The sequence below is a fragment of the Rhopalosiphum maidis genome, chromosome 2 (genome assembly GCF_003676215.2).
Source record: "Rhopalosiphum maidis isolate BTI-1 chromosome 2, ASM367621v3, whole genome shotgun sequence".
In the NCBI taxonomy this organism is placed as follows: Eukaryota; Metazoa; Arthropoda; class Insecta; order Hemiptera; family Aphididae; genus Rhopalosiphum; species Rhopalosiphum maidis.
The window spans coordinates 35963126-35988198 of NC_040878.1; the positions used below are offsets into that span (position 1 = coordinate 35963126).

Genomic DNA, 25073 nt, shown 5'->3' on the forward strand with positions numbered 1-25073 from the left:
ATCGTTATCCGCTATAGAAAATAGGTCAAAACAAGATGAATTACATGTTCCTTATGACCTTATCCTTCCGTCCTCCTGCAGAGTATAATGTTTTAATAATTATGTATTAACTACAAAAACTATTGTTATTAATTTATGTACAAATATCGTATGTTTACCTAATGTTCAAATCAGATACCTAAACTAGGTTTGGCTCTATAAAAACGGCTTTACCATAGTTTATACGTATATACGTTGGACTAAAGACACTAAGACAGAAATAACATAAATATTTAATTTTTGTTTTATAGTATTACTTGATTTATGAAATATGAATTATACATGTTCGTTTTCTTACAGACATTGAGACATACATTATATACGTACATAACATAATGTTCTATACAGGTTCAATACTTCGAATGATGTTATTTGACACGTCGACTGTGATGTATATAAACAGAATGATTACTAATCGCACTCGGCACTAAATAAGTGTTATATAATTATTGTACCACCCACTACCCGCCATGCATGTTATGTACAATAATGTATTTGAAGAGTTTACAATGAGTGATGGATCGTTTCCATACGGATTTGTGTACAAATAATCGTACCAATATGGATTCATACAATAAAAAATGAATATCTTTGTTTAAAAAAAAATGATGTATGATACTAATAGATTTATACTACAAAATTTTAATCCACTGTTTATTTATAAACTAAACTTTAGATATTATTAGATACATGCCACTGGTTGTATATTTATTCGTTTGAACAGACGACGGTGGTGAATATTCAATAAATACTACAGTAATTATTGAGAGATCAACAGCATCAATGTCATGGTTCTTTAAGTTAAGGGGGGGGGCTTAATTACAAAAAATGTTTCATAGCACATTTTTTTAATTCGGCTATTATTATTTATTGTTTCAATTGGTGTTTACAACTGATTTGAACGATTATTCGTTTATATGAAACATTATATTTTGTTATATTGTAGGCAAAAATAAAGTTAATACTAATATGTTTATATGCATATACATTTACCCAAAAATTCTGGGGGGGCTGAAGCCCATCCAAGCCCTCCCCCTAGTTACGCCTATGCATACAACTTCAGAAGGTAATATTATATAGGTCATTATTAATATTCTATATTGCTGGATCGCATAATATAAAATTAATCAATCTAATGGTTGGCAAAAATGTAATTAACCACTAAATCATATTTAAGAAATTATTAATTCAATATATTGATTCATTGTTTATGCAATTCGTTTATTATGTTTAAATCCTCAAAACAGTCCTCCTCACCAACAGATATGTGTGCGCATGTACGCTGTGTTGTACATGTTCATCATATGCTATAATATAATGTTTTGCGGTCGCTAATTATATATAATTAAATCTCACGACTGGTTTGATGACTTTGGTACTCAAAATATACTAATCATACGCGTGTCTAAAATAGGTCTACTATAACTCACCGAAAATCTATACTAATTTTTATATCTTAATTTATTGCTGACGTTATGACTATACGTCACAGTAAATACCTACCTACTTCCGACTACTTACGCGCTTATATTAATAAAATATTATGTCATTAACTGTTTGTTATCTCTCTACAGCGATTTGAATGATGAATTAATATCTATCATGATATATACCACTAGGCACTAGTCACTACTGCCCACTATATATCATTTACTTTCACAGTGTATAGTTATATATATTATATTTCATAAAATATTTAACTGTAGTTAACATACGTATGATAATAAAACACTGTAGACAATGCACACATCGATATTTATTAAAATTGCGTCTCATCCGTTATTGATACGTATTATAATCAATTGAGTCTAGTTCGCCGCACGTCATGATTACAGTTACAGTCATCTTACGCGGTGCAACTGATTTCTAAAACGACTTGCGTTTGGGCCCCAACGAACATTCTAGTGGAAAATATTATTCGCGAAGTATAAACGATTTTTTCGAAGTTAAAATTTGTAATTGCTGTAATCGTAATCGTTTATGCGCGTGTTTGGTGCACTACGTCACGTTTATTTAGAAAGCAAAATCATGATAGACGCTACATGAATCGATACATTCAGCAGTCATATTAGGGTCTTACATAAATTAAAGATGTCTAAACCAGTATATTATAGCTGCAGTAGTCGTTCACAGATAACTATATTATCGCAATTTGCAGGGATAAAGACAATAAGCTATTATGATATCGGCCCATGTGCGTAAGTATTACCTAAATAATATTTATTTATATATAAATTCTATATATACATAAATTAATGTTTCTTTCTTTGTCCTCTATAAATACTCATAAAATACTGGACCATTTCAATAAAAATTATATTATTAGATTCCTATTGAGACTTAGAGAATGTTTATAGCTTAATGTTTCAACCCTAAAGAAATTACAGAGTGGCTAACACATGAATTTAATCTTGGCTTAAGAAATAAAAATGTTATTTTTTATTTATATATGATTACAGATTACATTACTTCAGTAGAACATAATTTTAGAAACAAATTATGTATTTTCGAATATAATAAACATTAATGCATTTGAAGTAAATAAAAAAATATGTAAATAATTATTTAATACATAAATTAAATTAATTAAAATTAAACTATATACCTACTTACAGGTGGTACAATTTATTTCAAAACTTTGCACGAGTGAAGCAGGGTAATCCAGTTAATACAAATATACATATTAGTATATTACTATATTAGTACATTACAATAATGTTTTTTCTGAATTTAATATACTTAAATTTTGTGACGTCGTGTGTGCGTGGTATTTGAATTTTTTCAGTGGATTTTAAATTAATATTATATTAACAATTATTTTGTAGTTTAATGATCGTTTGGATTAAAAAAGATGTATTACTAGTAAATAACATCAATTCCATTATAATGTATTTATATTTAAATTACCAGTAGTAGACATTAGACATATAAATCAGTGGTGCCAAATACATATACACGCAGAAGTAATTGAATTAGACATATCTATAGTACTTTATATATATGTACAATGGGTGGGCGTAAGTGGTGTAAATGCATTTTTTGTGTGATTTCTTATGAATATCATTATAGTTATAGACCGTTTCTATTTAAATACCACTGTAGTCCACAAAAAAATATACACGAGTATATTTTATATTAGTGGTATAGATAAAAGACAAGTACTATTATAAACGATATCTTACGATAGATAAAGTACCGCGGGTTATAGAATATTATAAAGAACAAATACATGATTATTTAATAGTATTGCGATTTTTAAGCGATCAAAGAATATTCTAGAATACCTAGTGTATATTTTAATATTATATAGTATTGTTATAATTGCATGTCGTCAATAAACTATTTTAATAACAATATAGGGCGCATCGGAATAGTTGACGCGAGTTGTTCATTGACAGACACTATAATATTAAATAATTAAATTTGTATAATGTATAGGTACCGACCTACTGAGTGTTGTTTTCTATACTTTAACTGAGTATAATTATAGATGAGTAAATTCTAAAAACAAGTCAAACTTTATTATAGTAATAATAAAAGTAAAAATAAAAATAATAATCAACCAAGTCACATACAAGATAAACATCCCAGTAGCATCCTTAGGAGGGTGGCATAAACGACATCATATTTTGTTATTTATACAAGTATTTAAACTGCGCAATACAACACATTAAACAACAACAATGCACAATAATACTTTATAATGTTTTATACTTATTAAAAAAATATAGACAATATACGACCCATTACATGACTATTAAGTTAGGCAGGTATACAATATATTACTGTAATAAGCCTAAAACGGCCGTAGTGACATAACTACTTTTAGATGGTAGGGCTATGTTATACATGAGGATTTTTAATGTATTTTAATTTATAATATTATGTTGAGTTTATTGCCTTCTTCTCTATACATAAATTTGACTAAAGATTACTAGAATAATTGTATTAATCACATAATTTATGACGTGCACTTAAGATACTTAAGTCTTGACGAAGTTGACCACCATCGCGGTACTATCTTATTAGAACCTAATAGTAAATTGGTAACTACTTGCGGTTTTCAACATTGGTCATTAATTTTTCGATAGCTCATTGAGTTTGAAAAAAAGCAAAGATTAATATTGGACTAACTATACACACTATGAATTAACTTTTAATTAGAACTTAAATTATTTAGTATTTACAATTAAATGTGTTGTCTCTAAGCACTAGGTACTAGTAAATAATATTATATTGTAACTATGATGGACTTATAATATGTAATATTGTATATAGGATTTACTACAAAATAAAACTAAAACTCCAAGATTGTATATTATATATGAATATGATGCAATGATCGGTGTTTATTCACTGGGGAAAAAGATAATGAAGAGATGCGGACTTTGTCAATAAAGACCTCTACGTTTTCAAAAAAATAGCTTTCTCTTTGGCTGAAAGACCTTTTTTGCCATCCCTTTTTTCTGATAACATATAAGGAAGCCAAATGTCTGGTGTTTTACCGTACGTCACAATTCATTAAGAGTCGCTTTATATACATACGGATTACGGATACCTTTTCAACAATGACAGAAATATTTAAATTAGGGATTCCTGTTATTTGCATTTGGCAATTAATAATTTATATTTCACTTACCTGTAAATTCTTGATAGAAAAAATCGCCTTTAAGTTCAATTAATAAATTTAAAAAATCGTTATTTAATAATAAATCATTCATTTCTGAATCAGTTGGAGCATTTTCACTAAAATCAAATTCATTACTATTTAATAAATTAGTGAAATTTTCCATGGTACAGTACGTATATTTAATTGTAAAAACAATATTGTTATAAATTATTCTAGCTTATAATTTATTAGTAGTTAAACCATAAAAATCATAAAATAAAACACGAGGTAAAGACGCACAGACAAGACATAAGAGTAGACGCCGTCGAAATCTCAAAGTAAAAAGATCGGAAATAGCAAAAAAAAACAGTCGCGTCACTGTGACAGGTGTTCTTATCTAATAGTTTATAAAATCCATACTATTAATAGCATACCAATTCCATCAGAATTAATAATTATTATATTTTCATTGTTTAAGGATAATTTATTTAAAATAATTAGTTTTTTTAATAAATTTAACAGTCACTTTGTTTTTAATTCAAGTATATATTGTCATAATATTAAATAAACCAACAATTTGTATTTATTATGATTTCCGTTGTATTAATGGCCTGAACAAATTAAAATAAAACTATTATTTCATAATTTTTAAGTATTGATTATTTCATTATATCAACGAAGTTAGATATAAATTTAAGTACATATACAAACATTTTATCGTAAATCTAAGTGCTTTTGTTTATTTACTAATAATATTTATTTATCAATTTGATGCAATTCAATTGATTCAATTTTTTTTTCATTAATTTGAAATAATTCTTATGTAATTAATTATAAACTAATGGTTTTAATGAAGTTCATAATGAATTGAATCAAACTCAAATATCAAGAAATCAATGTAATACAAATTTAAATTTTAAGAAACGTTTTTTTCTGAATGAATCTATGGTTGTTATTTACTAATTAATGAATACATTTTAATCTTGCTTATTGTAACAATAACATGTAAGGTGATTATTACTTTCAAAAGTATATAAACTTAGTTCCTGAGTTATTAAACTTTAAGTATTTAAAAATTTAAAACAATAGTCCATGATAAAAATTTAGACAAAAGAGAGGTGATGTTTTAAAAACAATAAATCAATTTATTAATATTTCATAGGTATTATAAAAATTGCCAAAATACAATATAATATATACTTAGGTACAATATTGTATGTCTTTATACATTTACATATGGCATATTACTTACATCAAATACATATTTTATGCATAATCATTATTTAGAACTAAGACACCTATTTTAAGTACCTATATACTCATTATACTCGTATAATATGTTTAATAATTCGGAAATTGTTCATTAAAATTTCAATTTAGATATGCACAGTGCACACCTACACATATGCATCAATATTTAATAAAAATGTATTGTTTACTGGTGTCAAAATAAATGAAAACAAATCTGTACACACTACCTTTGCTCTCCACTATAGACAACCTCCTCCAGTACATATAAACAACAAGCCTATTCCAAACTCCGACACAGTTAGGTATTTCGGCTTAACTTACAACAAATGCCTAACATGGGCTAAACACATTCATTCAACAAAATACTCTCTCAGACCCATTCTCGGTAACGGTAAGTCCTCAAAACTATCCCTTAATATTCTCGTTAGGTAAATTACAATCTAGTTTACGTTAAAAACATTATAATTTCACAAAATATAATTTTTTTTTTTAAATATTTTGTATGAATATTTTTAAATAGGTGCTTGTTAAAATCTATTTTTTTTGTTATTGTTTTACATAAACTAGATCGTAATTTGCTAATTGAGAATATTGATATTTAAAAAATTGTAAAAAATCAGCCACTTGACTTAAATACATGTTTTTACCATCTAATTTTTTTTTTAAATCAGATTTATAAATTGACTATTTTGAATATTTTGGAATTTTTTTTTAATCAATTTTTAAGTTTTTTATTTTTGGTATTAAAAAATAAAAAATAAAAAATGTATACTAAAAATGTAATCCAAGTTTCTATAAATTATATTTAAAAGAAATTTTATAAAAATATTGATTAGAACAAAAGTTATTTAATTTGTCAAATCTTCGTGGGACACTCCGTATACATGTATTATATTAATACTCACAAAATAACAAGGACAAGTAATTTCTAAGAGGGGATTGTTTAAAATATACTCTGTCTTAATAAATATTATATAATCAATTAACAAATTTTAAAAACCAAAATACGCTTACTGCTTAGTTAAAAAAACTAACATGAGTTCTGTATAAGTTTTTTCCTACACGTATTCAAACTATCACAGTACTAGTGGGAGCATGCGCAGTGGAGTAATATGCCGTTCTAACACTACAGCAACAGGAACGCTAACTCAAATTGTCAGACGATTATTCAACACGTGAATAAACTAGTTTTGGGATTAGGTTCTGAAAGTTAAAGCTAATTAAAATGGTGACTTGCTACTTAGAATTAGAGATACTATTATAGTATTATCATCACAGTCGAAAATGTGTTCCAACAGAGCCCCGGGTCCATAATTCGTCAACGTTAGCGCATGCGCAGTAAATCAATCTGCAACTAAAGCAAATAAATCTAAATTATCATATAGAGCATACTTAGACGTTCACAAAAAACTGACAACAAGTATGTTAAAAATAAATATATTGATATCATACGCATAGTAAATTACAATATGTACCTATTACAGGGGCGGATCCAGACCAAGATAACAGGGAAAGCAATTTTTAAAGGGCACACATTAATTTTGGTATAGTATTTATTTAGGTAAATTCATATGTTACTTTCCATAGTCTCGTATAGAACACAAAAAAAATATTTTTTTAGTAGTTGTAATAAAAAAATATATCACTATAATTTTGTTACTCTTAAAGTATAATTACGTCAAAAACTAAAATCAGGGACTTCAAACTATATATATAGTTAATTAAAAGTTTAAATAAAACATAATTAGTATAGAAATTAGAAAGTATATACCTAATTATATTTATATATCATTCATTAAACAATAATGTACAATTTTTTTTGAGATAAACTATAATCACACAACTATTATAGTAGTCATATTGGTTATATTATTTTTCTATAATTTATGTTCTATGTATTATATTCAAGTTTATAGTCTTACAAGAGCAGTGTATAGGTAGTAATTAAGTACGTCTATATCAATATGTACCATAATTTCTGTGCACATGTACTTACAGTGTAAATATTTCACTAGTTTAAGGTTATCACCTTACTACCTTAATAATTTAATTCTGAAAATATTTTCTTACAGTTAATAGATTATATTATCGCTTTATTTATATATTACATTGCTTATTAATTATTATTGAGCTATCAATTTTGTCAAAATGTTGTAAATATTAATGAATGTATTATTATCTAAGTATGTAAGACTATGAAGTATGAATAATTTATTAACATACATATTCAAAACCAACCATGGCATTTCATCAAGATTATATTTGATCCTAAAATTAAATTATGTTAATTATTATAATTTATAAGTATTAAATTTAGTATACTATGTTATACATTATGTATGTTAAGTAGATGAGTGGATTAATGTAATGTAGGTATAGGTAGTTAAGTGATAACAGGTAAAAAACATTTTATTTATTTTCAATGGACATATTATTCATTAAGTTTCATTTCATTAACTGGATCTACATTTTTTATATTTGTTATGTTGAAACACATATTTTTGAAAAATCAAAAAAATATTTTATACATCGTTTGTTTTTGTAGGAACTATTTAAACTATGAAATACTTTTTTTTATTTAGTTAATTAATTGCGTTAATTGTTAATATGTTTTTTTTCTAAAAATTTTAAAATTTAAATTAAACATAAAAAATTACTTATAATTTTAAGAACTATTAAAAATATTGACCATCTATATAATACGCATAAAAATTATGACCACGAAAAAATGGAACAAATCAAATCTGTATAATCTCATCTTTATAAAATAAAAGTATTGTTGTTCATTATTATCAATTGACTTATTGTACAATATAGACTCGTGGTATCATAAAATAATTTTTTTTTATTTCATATTTGAAAAAAATTTAGATATATTTTAGAATAAATTATTTTTGATTACCTTTAAAAGAATTATCTTTACGAAGTTTGACTTTTTTGTGTACATAATATGTACAGACGTATGGTAAATTTATGTGGCTATGTATGTGTATAATTTTTATATTTAAGCAATAATTAAAACCATTCCATTTTTCAGTTAGCAATAATTATTACGATAGTTTATACTGTATTTAGAGTATAAATAATAAATAACTATATTATTTTTAATTTATATCATCTATTATATTATAGTTAGTTAAACTTAGTTTAATACGTAAATTTAATTCGTTTTCATAATAAAATGTTGTCATGTATTAATAGGAAACTAATCATTAATTTATTGTTTTATTATTTATCAAATACTTATTTATAGTTGTCTACTATAAATCAAAAATATCCATTAAAGTAAAAAATTCAAAAAATTTAAATTAAATTATATTATATTTTTTTATTTTATACGCATCATATTTTATTCTATTGTTTCTAAATAATTGCACTATAAAGCCTATATATATACTTAGTACTTATACAAGAAACAGGAAAAAAAATTGTAAAATATATTGATTTTATTTGTTTGACTAGATAATATATATACAGGTCTCGTGCACAAGTATTATTTTAGGTACCTACTGATTCCCATGCGGTGTGGTGATAAGGTCATATTTTATATATACTAATTTCTAAAAGTTAAAAAAAATCAATACATTTCGTGAAATACCCTGTATATAATATAAATATATATGACAAATACGATATAGAGAACAAACGATTATTTTAATGTTTTAAAATAAATAAACAATTGTAAATACTGTACACACACACGCATACGTATGATATTTCTTATAATACATCATGTGTTCTGTAAAAACTATTGAAGTACCTTTTTTTGTATAAACAACATATTCTACTTTAAAAATAATCTAATCTGTTAACACTCGTGTATTTACTATCTATGTAGAAATAATTTTACGTTTGCGCAGTAGGTATAATATATTATAATACACCTACTTTATTTAAACAGAGTAATTATAATATATAAGAATTATTATTTTTCTAGATTGTTCAACGTTTCAAGTCGTAGGTCGTTCAGCGTGTTAAAGAGTAGCATACAAAAATATTTGCATTGAGTGCAATAAACATGTTATATACTAGTATAGGATATAGTAGTGGATATACCTATACACATATTTTTTAGTATGTTCTGTTTTTAATTTTATTTATATCATTTTAATTATCACTGATCGTGCGATTTTGTTATTAGGCATGATGCATTAAGACCTTAATCAGGTGATTATTATACTTAAAATGGTATTATACATATATATATATATATTTATATTAGTTTTAAAAATATTATAGGTTATTTTATATAAGTATAGTAAATTAAAAAATGTTGCCTGTTGAGAAATAATTATGGACTTTATTAACTTTTACAATTTTTACATATTATTAGATACTTTGTTTAAGTCCGCATATTATAATCAGCACAGGAGAAAGATTAAATTTGCTGGACGTCAAAAGATGCGTCTATATTGAAAACATTTCCACATATCTATTATAATTTATAACAGATTATCCCTAAATGAAAGCGGAAAGGCTATACAATTATTGAATATATTATATTAAGTTATAATTGTATTTTTGATTAGATAATCTAATATACAATTGCTTAAAACTCTATTTAATGTTTTAAAAAAAATACCTAAGTGGCTAGGTATATAATATGTAAATATACATATTTAAATAATTAAATAAAATATAAATTAATGAACGCATATGTTTCATAAGTAGATTTTAATAAATACCTATATGACTAAAGCAGACCCATCAGTCACGTCGGCTGTCATGTCCACTGACAATATTATAATAGGTTAGATTATTCGATAGTTTAATAGTGTCAATCGGTAGTAGGAATAATAGTAGATGGTTGGGTGATAAACTATATTGATTTTATTTCCATATTTCGTTATATATTATTATTTAATATTTTCTGCTAATGAGTAATAACAATTGTCTAGAACAGTTTATATATATATATATATCTGTGTACTGTGTATAATAATGTATACACTCAGAGAAAAATTTCATTTAATTAATGAAAAACGCATTTTAAATCAATGAAAAACGGGTATGATTTTGATCCAATGAAGTCAACTCATTATATTCAGGTTATTGATTTCATTAAATAATGAAGCTGATAATTCTTGAAAATAATAAATTTTCCATTAAATTAATTATAACAATAAAAAATTTAAAGAAATTATTTCTTTCATAGTAAGAAATCATATAATATAGAACCAAATATTAATTGTAATAAGATTAATACCAACACCTTTAAATTATAACCTTAATATCTTTAAACTAAAGATTTAATGTACTAGATTAAAGTACATTTTCCTTCATTATAATGATTTTTTTTTTAAAAAATGCAAAAAATTCGAGCTCCATGTTAAAATCAAGGCGTCGCCCAAATCCGCCGGAGTGGGATTCGTTGTTAAACCTACCTATGCTTGGAAACCTAACGCTAACACCTATTGACTACAGTTTAAATTGATATTTGATGCTAAATCTTGAGCATTTAAGCCGTTATTTCTGAGCTGCTTTTTTTATTTTACGTTAAACATTTGTTTAGTTATGCCTATGTGATTAGTATAATTCATGTGTTTATAAACTTAGATATTCTTATTAATTGTCTTTTTAATTTATTTACTATTTATCAACAATATCTGTTTATATTTTCATATATTTTATGTATTATATATTACCCTTAGCATAGAAAAATACAGAATGTATAATAATATAATATACAATATTTTAATATACCAAATTTATTTAAAGAATTAAATATTAATGCTTATACCTGTTCTATATAATTTCAATAAATACATTATAGTACCGTAAAACAGTATAGTTTGATAAAAAAAAATTGAAGGAGGGGAATTATAGAGTACTATAGAAATAGGGTCTAGGTACTCTTTTTAAAAATAGAACATAAGATTTTAATAACTGCTTTCCATTTGTTTCAGTCCTAAAAGAATATAGAATAAATAAATTTACTAAACAGATTTAGTTTAAAATGTTCTAATGTTAGATACTTCTTATACAAATAAAAGCTATAATAATTATCGCAGTAGTAATGTACGCGTTTGCTGCAATTTTACATAAAATACCTATGCCATAAAGCGACGCCAAAACTTTTATACTAATTGACTGATATTTTTTTATCTTAAACTATAAAAATATATTTTCGTCGATATAACGAAAAATGTTATTAATTCAATACCATTTTATAGTTGTTAAATTGAGAAAAAACGAAATATTGATAATATTCCATTAATATTAAGATGTTTTCCTTAAAACTAATACTATTTTAGAAAACTTGAATTATGATATCCGATAACATTGATTATAGGAAAAGTAACATTGATGTAAACATTGATTGAAATGTATTCAATATAATAAGCTATTGATTTTAAACCATTTTGTTAACAAATTAAGTACTATTTTTCATTAATTCAATATCATAATTATGCGTAAAAATGAAGATATCTTTCATTGTTTCTAAGTCAGTTGAACATAAAATAAAATATTTTTTTTCTTTATTTTAAAGAAAACTGAATAATATAATCAATGGGTTTTCTAAAATTTAATTGTATATTTTTATTCTTAAACTAAAGAAATTATCTTTGAATTGATTATGTTATCTTTGAAATGATGAAATTTGTCATACATTTTAAGAAAACAATAAAATAGTAAATCAATGGAGTGAAATCATTGAAATTAAAACTATATTTTCTCTGAGTGTATACATACCTACAACTTGGCATAAAAGGCAATAATATATATTGTATATCTAATTATTAATTACGTATTTATAATATATTTAAAAACATAACATTATTATGTATTATAGTCTATAGACATGAATAATTAATGAATTTGGTGGGTTCTCTATTACTATAGGACAAAATAAATAATATATGCCTTAAAAAGGCATACAATTTATACCCTTAAAAATACTTAAAATATGCATTAAACGATTAAACAATATTTTTTTAGTGGTTTAATTTATAAATAAATATAAGAAATAAATAAACAATACCTATGGTAAAAAAATAAGAACAACGGTAAATATGTCATGGACTGCAATACGTGAGTTTGTAAGTATATACACTCAAATACTCAATTGTCACTACGCACCTCTATGGTAGTACAGGGAAGCTTTCAGATAATCTAACATTGAAATAAGTAAAAAATGATTGTCTTTTTTAATGTCATTCAAAGAAAATACATAAAAACGGCCTAAAAACAAATAAAAACAAATATCAAAATATATAAAATAAAACTTAAATTTTGCTTTATCATAACATGAAATAAATTTATTTCCATATCCCATTGCTAGCCTTTTTTTCACTATCGCGCAGAAAAAATATCAAAATATTTGTTCCTATTTCTTTTTTATTATAACGATACGCGTGCATACTGTTATTGGTACGTATAAATTAGTTAATTCAGATTAATTTATACTTTACCATAAATTATAGAGTAAATACAATAGTATATCTATTTTGTTTAATATATCAGCATCACCTACAACAGCGCCCAACACATATTATTTTATTTTAACAAATTTACCCAGCCACACCCTAAAATCTAGTCATCATAAACAATCAAATTAATTATTAGTGTGTATTATACTAATATAATTTCAATCGTATAAACTTAATTATATATAATATATTTAAATCTACTTGAGCTCTATACAGGAGGTCCCGTAAGGATTTACCCATTGAAATATCTTCTGAAATAATTTAAATGATATCATAATTTTGTTTTGTTAGTATGAGACTCATAAGGACAAGGACTACAAGCATTTCATAATATAATTTAATTTTTTGGTAAAAAAATTAAAACTTTTTTTTAAATTTAATTATTTTCAAAAAAATTGAAGATACATTTTGTATAGTTTATTTTTCTGAAAATTTTGGCATTTCAACGTTTCATTTTCATCAATTTTGTGGTTTTTTAATATTTTTTTCTAGTTTCGAGGAAAATTTTGAATTATTTAATAGGTACCATATATAAGTGCCAGTATTATCAAACATGTGTCCCGTGGGCTCGTGCCCGTATAATACAAAAATATTCTTAAAACTAAAAAAAATATTAAAAATCACAATGCTAATGAAAGTAAAATGTTGAAACGTCAATATTTTCAAAAATAAAAAAATAAACTACAAATTGAATATCTGTGATTTTTTTGAAAATAATTGAATAAAAAATTATTTATTTTAACTTTTTTACCATAATATTATGGTAAATATTAATTAATATATTATATTATATAATTATATTAAAATATGAAATACTTGTAGTCCTGTTTGTCCCTGGGAGTCCTTAAAAAAAACCATAATTATGATAGCTCCGTTATTTCAGGAGATATTACAATTGGTCAATCCTCACGGGATACTCTGTATATACTATATGTCTATATACATATAAATAAATAAATATATATATATATATCTCAAATTAATTGGTATCGATTTGTTGATAAATGATTAATTATTTTAATTTTTAATATAATTAAATATTTGTAAAAGATTTAAGTATAACATAATTTGTATGTAATCTCATATTCTACAATCAATCGAATTTAAAAATTTTAATTAGTGTACTTTACTTGTATCAAATTTATTTATTACATATTTATGATCGATATCTATATATTGTTCTCAAGCTATTCAATGCAGTTCGCATTACTAAATCAGACATATAATTTGTCATTAGACATACAAAAAACAATTTTTTCACAAGAATTTTAAGGTAGTTATTACCGCATGAGCGTAGATAGGTATATAAATCAAAAATCAAACGAGTAGTTAATAAATTATGAAAATTCGTGCATTAAGAATATATTTTTTTTTATTGATCGAAAATGAATCTATACATAATAATTTTAACAAAAAAATGTACATATCATTTTATCGATTATCTATCTTGATGCAATACAATATTATATAAATATAATAATATTTATTTTTATTTCTCTTCAAAAAGATAATTTTATAGTCCTTAAAAAATAGTTTTACAAAAATATAAAATATATGTAATATTTAATGTTTAATCTAGTATAGGTACTCAGGCGTGAACTGGCCTTTTACATTTGCTCTTATATTTAGGTAAATATTTGCAATATAATACTTATGAGCTTTGGGTTCCGAATGCCATGGGGTAGCACAACCTTCTTAAGTTCTAAATAGTGAAAAAAACTGTAAAATGTCCATAAAGTTATACATTTTAATATGTATATCTAACCATAATACATATATTCATTCTATTCTTTAATATTTTAGTCTGCATCAATAGGTTCTTAATATACTATCAGACAATAATTATTACAAATTATATAGAGTCAATAGATTAATATTAATCAATTTAATTTTCATCATAGCCTCTTTATCTTCCAAACTTATTAATTAATACCATTAGTTCACAAAGTTAATTACCTAACTTAAAATTGCTCATTTGAATTTGAATTTATATAATGTATCATAAATCTAAAAAACCATCTGATTAATAACTTACAGAAAATATGGTTTCTTGTAAAGAAGTTAATATATATTAAGTATAATATACTGTATACAATTTTTCTATTTCAATTCGTTTAAAATGCTATATTTTTCTCATTTTCTGAAAAAAAAATACTAAAAATATGTTTTTGATAATAGTTATTATAGTTATATCTTATAAATAACGAAATATCAAGGAGGCATAAACATTTATAGATGTATAATTAAAATTTATAGGTACAATAAGGTACTTTAATATTAGTAGTTTATAGACTATAACGCATATATACGTATACATAAAGGTCATGTCTGAAAAGTTGTCCAAATTCACCTGTACTTATTATTGATTTGATTTCAATTTATTTTTTAATTTATTTAAAAAAAAGAAATGGAAAGACTCCCAAAAACTTTTTTTTTTGAATTCTGACTAGATACTTACATAATATGATATTAGTATATTGTGCACTGGCCCCTCGGGTAGATTGTTGTTCGTCGTCGAAGTACATTTTTTATAGGTAGGTACACTATATCGACTCGTGCCAATGCATATGTAATAATATTATTAAAACATTTTAATATATATATATATAAGCATAATATTAAAATAGTAATACAAAAGTATTACATTTTATACATCATGAATCATGATTTACGACTTCACAACAGGAAATTCCCAGTATAATACCTATAGTATAAGTAGGTAGGTACCTTCTACTAATTACTTGTACTTTATAAAAATTACTAAATACATCAGACAGATACGTAATATAAACATGACGTAGTATTTTTATAATTTACACACGTGTGCCTCAAATAATTCACATAATATTATTATTATTTATTATATTTATAAATGTATATACTATGTATACTGATATATATATATGATATTATTATGTAACACCAACCGGTCCTATATTCACACTGCCAATTTTTACATTTTCGGTACTTACTGCTTACTGAATAAATAGTTGACAATATTATATTTTATGTTATAATATAAATTTTATATGTAGGTAATTTAAGATTTTAAGGTAATAATGTAATATATAGTAAAATACTACTTTATAACGTTTCGTGTGCGATGCAAAAAGACGGCAGTAGGTAATTGTATACCTAATAAAAAAAAAAAAAAAAAGACAGTAATAATAATAAAAACTCAACTTATTGAGGACCTTAAAAATGTACACCACGTATACAGAGTGTTTCATTTAATTGAAATCACCAATTTCATAAATAGATTTTCGTGTTTACAAAACAAAAAATATATAAATATAATTTTAACATCAAAGTGTTCCTATAGTACCTATATAGTATAATTATTACGTTTACCCATAAGCTTATACTTTATACATTAAATTGTCATAAAAATATATTTTTCTAAAATTATATTTATTCCTTAATTTTTTAAATCGTCGATCTTTTTAAGTTTTTAAAACCTATTGGTGATGAATTTTAAAAATGTAATCAGATTATCAAAATAAAATCGTATATACACGAGTAGTAACTAAAAAAAAGCAAAGAAATTCATTTTTATAGCAATTGAGATTTTTTTTATACCCGTCACTCACAATTTGGTGAGAATGTGAAATAGTATTTGTAAGCTAGGCCCTATATACCTTAGATATACATAGGTTTATGTATAAATAAGGCATTTTTTGAAAATATATAATCAGTAGGTATAATAGGCAATAGCTGCTCAAATAGATTACTCTATAAACATTATACACTTATGGTATGTATAATGTATATAATGCCACGTTATCATATACTACAAGGTGATTACTAAGCATGCTCACCTCCATGTTTTTCTCTAAGAATACATTTATTTAAATTCTGATTTTTATAAATTGTATGTAGAAGTACTTATAGGAGAATATTTTTAATTTAATAGGTTTTTGTATTATTTAAGGAGCGTCTAGTAGTTATACAAATTTATTTTTCAAACGATAATCAACTTTTTTTGCTGTCAATTGTTTGGTAGACAATTTTTTATAATTTTTAATGTATCTAGATCAAAACTTCAGTTATTAAAATGTATTTTGATGATAATAGACTTAAATAAAGTTTAGCAAAAATGTAAAATGTGTATGTAAATTTAGTATTTAATGTAATAATTATTTATTAGGTGTGTTTGGTCGTTCGGATAATTTTTACAAATCTTAAAATATTAATATTATAATTAAGTATCATATAGCTTTCTACATTTTGCATACCTATTATCATGGATTTATGTATAATCCATCAGTAGGTATATAAAGTTAAATAAGTAAAAAAAAACAACTACTTGTTCAAATTTCTATGTAATACCTAGATACATTAACGTTTTTAAGCTATTTACGTATAAAAAAACGGTGATCTTCATAAGAAAAAATATGTAGTATATCATCGCCACCGTCCGGTTCCTTAAATGATATACAAATCTAAATGATTGAAAATATTATCATCCCTGAGTAAGGGTATATCTGCATAAAAATATTAAAAATCGGAACTCGAATAAATTCATTAATTCGCTATTAAAGCGAAAATTTGGGCATAATCGTACCTGACGAATCACTCTGTATGTAATATAATATATATACATATACATGATATATCATTATTTAGATGATACTATGCCGTAACCCTCTCTCTATTGCTATATTATACATACGCACTCACGCAATGTTCCACCGGGGCCACTGAGTGTGTATTTTCGTACAATAATAATAATAATAATATGAAACTTGAGGGGGGGCTTAATTGGCCGTGTTAAGGACGACGGCGTGCGAGTCGCTCGGTCCACAGCAGGTCGGTGTGCCGCTATGCCGACCGGAGATTAAAAAAATAGTAAATACTGTGCCACCGGTGCCAGTGCGACGCGTCGGTTTCCGTCCGACGGTCACAATCCGTAGACCGGATTTTGTTTCTATTAGCATACTTGTACACGACTCGTGAGTGTCTAACAGGCGACGACGTCAGCTGACGACAGTATGCCAAAGCGCATAGTAAACGGTTGCGTTATTCGTACGGGCCTACTCGGCGAGTATTTCGCGCGGTCGCCGTACGATCGGTTTTGACTGCACCGTCGTCACGTGTTTTTCTTTGACTTTCTCCGTTTCTCCTTCGGGTTGCAGAATTCGGATTTAGCCGGCATAACGCCGAATCGAATACCTGAAACTTGAAACAATAATGTTATAGTTTACTATAAATTGTTTCTTTGTATTAAAAATCGTTTGACGTCGTTCGATGCACATAATATAATTGTCATTTCAGACTATACATTACGCTGCATGACGATAACTATTATTATTACATTATAAATAGTGTTACGAGTTATTAATAATAATAACGTTTCTGTACGATAATCGCGTATTATATTCGGTGGTAATACCGGGTGTCACGTTACGACATTTGACAACTGCTGCTGACCGCTGCCGCTTCTAGCAAAATTAATTGTAATAATAATACCTATAATTAATATTGAAATAGGAAAAGGAGAAGGACGAGAAAAAAGCAATAACGTTAGGTCGACTTATGATTAATTTGTTGCGCGTTATCGCGACCGATAGGCAGTTGGAGATAAATCCGATGAACTTTGTCCTCAGCTCGTGGCTCGCGCGGACACACAGATAAATGTGTTGACGACGATGAAAAACCAGTTTCTGATAGCCTATGATAAGTAAGTATATAAAAACAGAAACTAAAAAACGTCCTACTCCCCATCACGAAATCTCTTCCTAAGCTTCCCTTAGGAAATGAGAAATGTTCCACTCTCGCAAAGGCATATTAGAAATAAGTAATAATCATAATAATAATAATTGTTGTTACGTAAATTTTGAATACATCGCCGCCGTCGTTACCACACGGTCCACACGGCCGTAATATTATAGTGTACAGTTATATAATCGAAGACATGGTATTTTCGTTTTTCTGCCAGAAAAATCGTTTTGATGTGAACAAAAAATTTCGATTCTACTTCGATTACGAAATGGCTATTTTCGACGTCAGAGAGCAGAGCAAAGTTCAAGATTCGGTTTCAGTTGTTGAGGACCAAGACCAAATTGATAATCATGATGATCCTCCTAGTAAATTCAAGGTATGTAAATGGACCAATACTAGTTTTATAATTGACTGTTATTTATAAATTTAAATTGCTTAGGTCGAAACGAATAACCGGTTTTGGAGTGTTGGTTCCAAACTAGTGGTCTATCGAAAGTTTATCAATGATAAGTTGGCAAAGTCTGAAGATGTCAACAGAATCGCTTTCTATAACAAACTTAAGTGTTTAGCAAATAATGAAAAAGTGACTAGTTCATATGAACTCAACAGACAAGTAAATAATATTACTTTTTATTTATACACTATTTTGTTATACAATAATTATTAATGTTTGAAATCTAATTGTCTGTGCAGTTAAGCCAAGAGGAAGTATTATGGCAAAGCGAACTTAAAGACTTAATATGGTTGGAATTGCGTGCCAGACTAACCGATCGGACTATTACAAATCAAGACAAGTATCTATGTGAAGAGAGAAAAAATATTTGCCACCTGCTTGATGAAATTATAAATTTTAGGTTTGTGTTATTTGTAAATATTTATGTTTTTTTATATCATAATTGAACTTTAGTTTTAGATTTGATCAATTACATTCAAGTACATCACCTACTTGCGAAGAATCGAATAATAGTTCAGGTAGAATATCAAATTATTATTGTAGTTTATTTATTGAGTTCTATAAATGTGAATTTTATAGATGAAGATCTTGGTCAATGTTTAAGTCGCAGTGGATGTCTTGGATTATTTTGTTCTCGGTGTATTGAACAACAAAATCTAGCTCTCTGTCAAGTACAAAAACTTATGGAAAGATTAGAGTATGCAGAATCATTATTTCCATCTAGTAGAGCATTTGCAGTACAATATCCTTTATTTAAAAGTTTAGAATTCACCAATAGAGTTAAGGTATGACTTTCAACTAATTTGTACAATATTTTATTAATTTTAATCGTCTTTTAAAATAAATGCATTGCTTATACAAAAAAAAATAAAATAAAAAAAAAATTATAGAGTTTATGCTATAAGATTGTTTTTAGAATTTGAAAAAGGAATTTGTTTATGATCAATTGTATTTTAATTTTAGGCCATGTGCGTGTGGTATAATATGACTAAGAGACAGCGATTGATGTTGTTAATTTTAGGCAGACATTTGATGAAAGAAGAGGAAGTAGAGTTGGAGCCATTAAATCATTTAATAGCAACTAATAATTGCAGTTCAGGTTCTCCCAGGTAAATTAAAGCATTTTATAGTCAATAATATATTATATTAACAATTATTAGAAGTGTATTTAATTTTAAATTTCTTTTTTTCTTTTCAGTGTATCCAACTATAGTGGTAAAGGTTCATTAACACCTTCTCCTAGAACTAGTATTGGTAAATTATTTTGTATACTTTGAATTTTATAACTTAAAATAAATAGTTATTTTTTATCATTTAAAATAAATATATATCATTAATAATAATTAAATTGTTTCTAATGCTTTTATAGAGAATCATGAATTCAAGTTCAAAAGGTCTACTGCAAATTATCGTGAACCAATATCATATAAAGATCTTGATTTATATAACACTCAGCCTATAGCACACCTTAGACAACATTTTTTCCCTTACACAATAGGAATAAGTACATCTTGCTATGCGTCTCAAACCTATAGGTTAGTAATTTTCTAAAACTATCTTTTTTGTCAAACCATTGTTAATTATAATGTTATATAGCTTTTACTATTTATCAAAATACTAACTAGTAAACACATAGATCTTATTAAATTGTAATATTTTGTTCTAGGCAATTTATTGCTGGTGTATTAAAGACCAAGGGTTTAAGAAAAGCATTAAAATTTCTTGATGAATTATACAAAAATGTATTGCGTAAAGCACATTTAACTCTTAAAGAAAAATTGGCAGTGGTAAATAATATTTGCTTAACATGAAATATTGATTAATTTAATATCAATTAATTAAACGTTTATTTCAGGAAGATGATAGTAAACATGATGTACCTCATGATGAAGAATTATTGCGATATGGTTATTGGAGCCAAGAATCAGAACAATTGAACTTACCTTCGTATAGAGGTACATTTATTTTTTTATCTCGTATTCCATTGGATCTTATTCACGCTTATCTTCGTATGAGACTTGATACTAGACCAGAGAAACCTTCCATAATGAGTATCAGACAAGTAATATATTTTTTTAATTACGGTGGCTCATAAGTTCATGTACTTATTGTAAAACAATTTAATATGATATGCACCTATAATCCTTAATATGAAAAAAAAATTGCCAATTTATATTTTTTATTAATTTAATATTTATAAACAACATTTTTAGTTACATCATTTTAATTTAAAACATGTCACATGTATGAATAAAGCTTATCTTTTATTGGACTTTTAGGTTGATAATTTTTCTAATACTTTAATTTTAATTTTAATCGTTTAAGCATCTACTTATTAATTATATTTTTAAAATCTTTTATAATTTAAAAAATTTTAAATGCATGATTATTTAAAATATGCTAAATATGAAATTATATAATAAATATAATATTATAAATTGCATATAATCATGGCAATATAATAATTGGGCAAGATATGCCAATTTGTGAACTTCGAGTCATAATATTACTCTTAAATAAATATATTTTATAATGGCTTATAATTTTTAGTTAACTTGCGAACTAAAGGAAGGATTAATGCTAGCTGTTGTGCATAGGAAACGTTTTGTTCGTCATATACAATCAACATTATGGTCTGATAAAGAAATTGGTATGAAAATATTTAAAGAACGTATAAACCACTTTGACGAGTGTACCAAAATTGTTTTGGAAGTTTATTTGGGATATATGCAACAATGGGTAGTGATGATGGGATATTGTAAAGCTCAAAAAAATATGCTAGAAGAAGAATGGAATGACATGAAAGTTATAATTCCTCATATTCCTGATGGTATGACAACGGTTACAAAAACTTTTTGGTGGGTAATATTTTTTCTTACACTGACTTTACATTGTAGGAATTAGTTTGTAATATATAAATAACTATTTGAAAATTAACACAAAATTCGAGAGTACTATTTTGTTGCTCCAGTATGTTATCTAAAGTTCTACTATATGGACTGCTAGAACAAGCAACTATTTAGTCTCAACTACTATAATGTACTTATTTTTAATATAATGTGAAGTTATATTATTTTATTAAATTAATGAATATTTAAAAAAAAGATGTTTTGCTAAAAAAAACTCATTTATGTATTATAATTTTGAATTAAAATCTTTTTATCTCTAATTCAAAATTAATGAACTTGAAAATGTCTTTCTTTCTTTGTAGTTATTAAAAACATTTACCAATTTTATATTTCTAAAAAAATAATAATTTTGTGAGTAATGTTTATTAATCTAGCATTTTCTACCAATTTAATAAAAACATTTGATATTGTTTTTTTTTTTTTTTTTAGTGAAATTGCCAAACACATGTTAGAAACAATATTAAAACATCACAAGGATCAAACGTATAATCAAATTAAAATGATTGTACAAAATGTTGATCATTCTCAAACCAAGTAAATCTAATAAAATTTTATAAACAAAATATACTACTTATAAGAAATAAATTTTAATGCAATACTTTTAGGCAAAATTTATTAGCCATATGCAGAGAATTACAAAATTTGTTGAGCTTATTCAGAGAAAAATCTTTTCTTGTGATGTCATTAGTTAAAAATTTATGCAAAGATATGATTGAACAATATAAAAAAGATAAAATGAACAATGTTAAGTTTGATGGTCCTTTGTCTCCAATTTTAACTACAATGATACCTTTAAAAGTATGTAAATATTTAATCTAGTATTAATAGTAAAATAAATAAAGTTCGTAAAAATGTATTTTATTTATTAAGGTTGTATTAGTATTTTGGTTTGCTTGGCACTTATATTGACAGCACAGCTTAATAAAATGCTTACTTCTTAAATATATATAATTTTGTGTAGACATTTTAATTAATTTTATTTTCATATACTTGAATAACAAAAAAATTTATAAATAAAAAATTAATGCATGTTATAGGAAAAATTATTGGAGGTTTGTCGATGTATTATAGAAATAATTACATCATTAGAAGATGCAGTTGATACTTGTAACAGTGATATTGATGATATAACTCTAGCTCCCCGTATTCGAGAAGTATTACATCAAATGTATAAATTTGGATTTGAGGTATGTATGCCGCTATTCCATTAAAAATACACAAAATAGTCAAATCTTATTGTATATTTTTTATGTAACATGTTTATGTGTTAGTATCATAAAGAAGCTAACAAAATTATGTGTGGTCCATATAAAGATCAAGCAACTCTCTACAATGTATCTATTTCTAAACGTTGGATAAACTTTGTTCATAAGCGATGTGAACCTGGTCGAGGATTAAAGCCTAAATGGGCAAATAATGGAGTTGATTTCTTACTCAGTGTATGTGAACCTCAGAACGTTGCTGGACTTAGTGATGTGGATTTTAAGGTATATAAATAACATGATCATGATGAATGTATTCAATTTAAGAAAAAATTTATGTAACTATAATATTTTTACACAGGATTTTAAGATTTTGATAGAAAATTGTGTATTATATATTATTGGGAAATTGGACGATGGTGGTTCGTTTTCAAACCCTAATGTAATACAAAAAAAACGCCATTCTTCTGCAATTGAAGGAAGAAATAAAATTTTGAAGACTGAAAAAAATTTTAAAAGTGGTAATTATAAAAATGATTATGTCAATAACTTCATTTGGTTTTATTAATAACATATTTTTAATATTTTTGTAAAAAAAAACATGAAGATATTGATAGAAATGTACGCGTCATGGATGCTGTTAATAAACTGGACCATAAATTAGAAGAGAAATTGCGATCACAAGAATTAATTGGTCACATTCGACATGATTATAATATAGAACGTATTGAGTATGTTCGTCCTCGTCCAGTACATTTTAGTTGGCAACGAGGCATAAAAATTGGACAAGGTCGTTTTGGTAAGGTGTACACTGCAGTCAACAATGAAACTGGAGAACTAATGGCTATGAAAGAAATACAATTGCAACCATTTGATCATAATGCCATCAGAAATGTGGCTGTTGAGTTGAGGATATTTGAAGGGATTACTCATGAACATCTAGTTAGATATTATGGTGTTGAAATTCATAGGGTAATGTTATTAAAGATAATCGGTACCAACATAAAGAATTATAAGAATTATTTTCATTTAAATTATATTTTTAGGAAGAGATGCTCATATTTATGGAATTGTGTGCTGAAGGGACATTGGAAAATTTAGTCGCTGCCACAGAAAACGGATTACCAGAAGCTCTCCTTCGTAGGTTTACTAAACAATTAGTTAATGGAGTGGACATTTTACATCAACATGCCATCGTTCACAGAGATATTAAAAGTAATATATTTTCATGTTCTTTAAACTTATAATAATGTTCATCTAATAATAAAACGTTGTGTTTAAATTAGGTGCAAATATTTTTTTGACTGATGGAGGAAACTGTTTAAAACTGGGTGATTTTGGTTCGGCTGTAAAAATGAAAGCGCATACAACAGTTCCGGGAGAACTTAAAGGGTTTGTCGGAACACAAGGTAACTATTAGCAGCTATATTATTACCAAATTTGAAATTAATACAAAAT

The 25073-nt window shown here is 25.7% G+C and overlaps 1 protein-coding gene across 5 annotated transcripts in view; it reads left to right on the forward strand.

Moving 5' to 3' along the window:
* Nucleotides 1–1748: 1748 nt before the first annotated feature.
* Nucleotides 1749–25073, forward strand: part of LOC113551977 (mitogen-activated protein kinase kinase kinase 4) — a 25090-nt gene continuing 1765 nt past the window's right edge. The window contains exons 1-20 of one of the 5 annotated variants that reach the window (XM_026954600.1): nt 1749–2237; nt 19268–19426; nt 19490–19663; nt 19744–19904; nt 19958–20022; nt 20084–20289; nt 20468–20613; nt 20703–20758; nt 20874–21039; nt 21171–21291; nt 21360–21566; nt 22055–22362; nt 22843–22947; nt 23019–23211; nt 23451–23600; nt 23685–23900; nt 23977–24136; nt 24223–24587; nt 24662–24830; nt 24902–25024. In XM_026954600.1, coding sequence (XP_026810401.1) covers nt 2232–2237; nt 19268–19426; nt 19490–19663; nt 19744–19904; nt 19958–20022; nt 20084–20289; nt 20468–20613; nt 20703–20758; nt 20874–21039; nt 21171–21291; nt 21360–21566; nt 22055–22362; nt 22843–22947; nt 23019–23211; nt 23451–23600; nt 23685–23900; nt 23977–24136; nt 24223–24587; nt 24662–24830; nt 24902–25024 — 3256 coding nt within the window. In that variant the 5' untranslated portion in view covers nt 1749–2231. Of the gene's footprint in view, nt 2238–10047; nt 10067–18178; nt 19010–19038; nt 19427–19489; nt 19664–19743; nt 19905–19957; nt 20023–20083; nt 20290–20467; nt 20614–20702; nt 20759–20873; nt 21040–21170; nt 21292–21359; nt 21567–22054; nt 22363–22842; nt 22948–23018; nt 23212–23450; nt 23601–23684; nt 23901–23976; nt 24137–24222; nt 24588–24661; nt 24831–24901; nt 25025–25073 lie in introns of those variants that run through there. The other 4 variants (XM_026954602.1, XM_026954601.1, XM_026954599.1 and 1 more) reach the window with 4 other exon arrangements.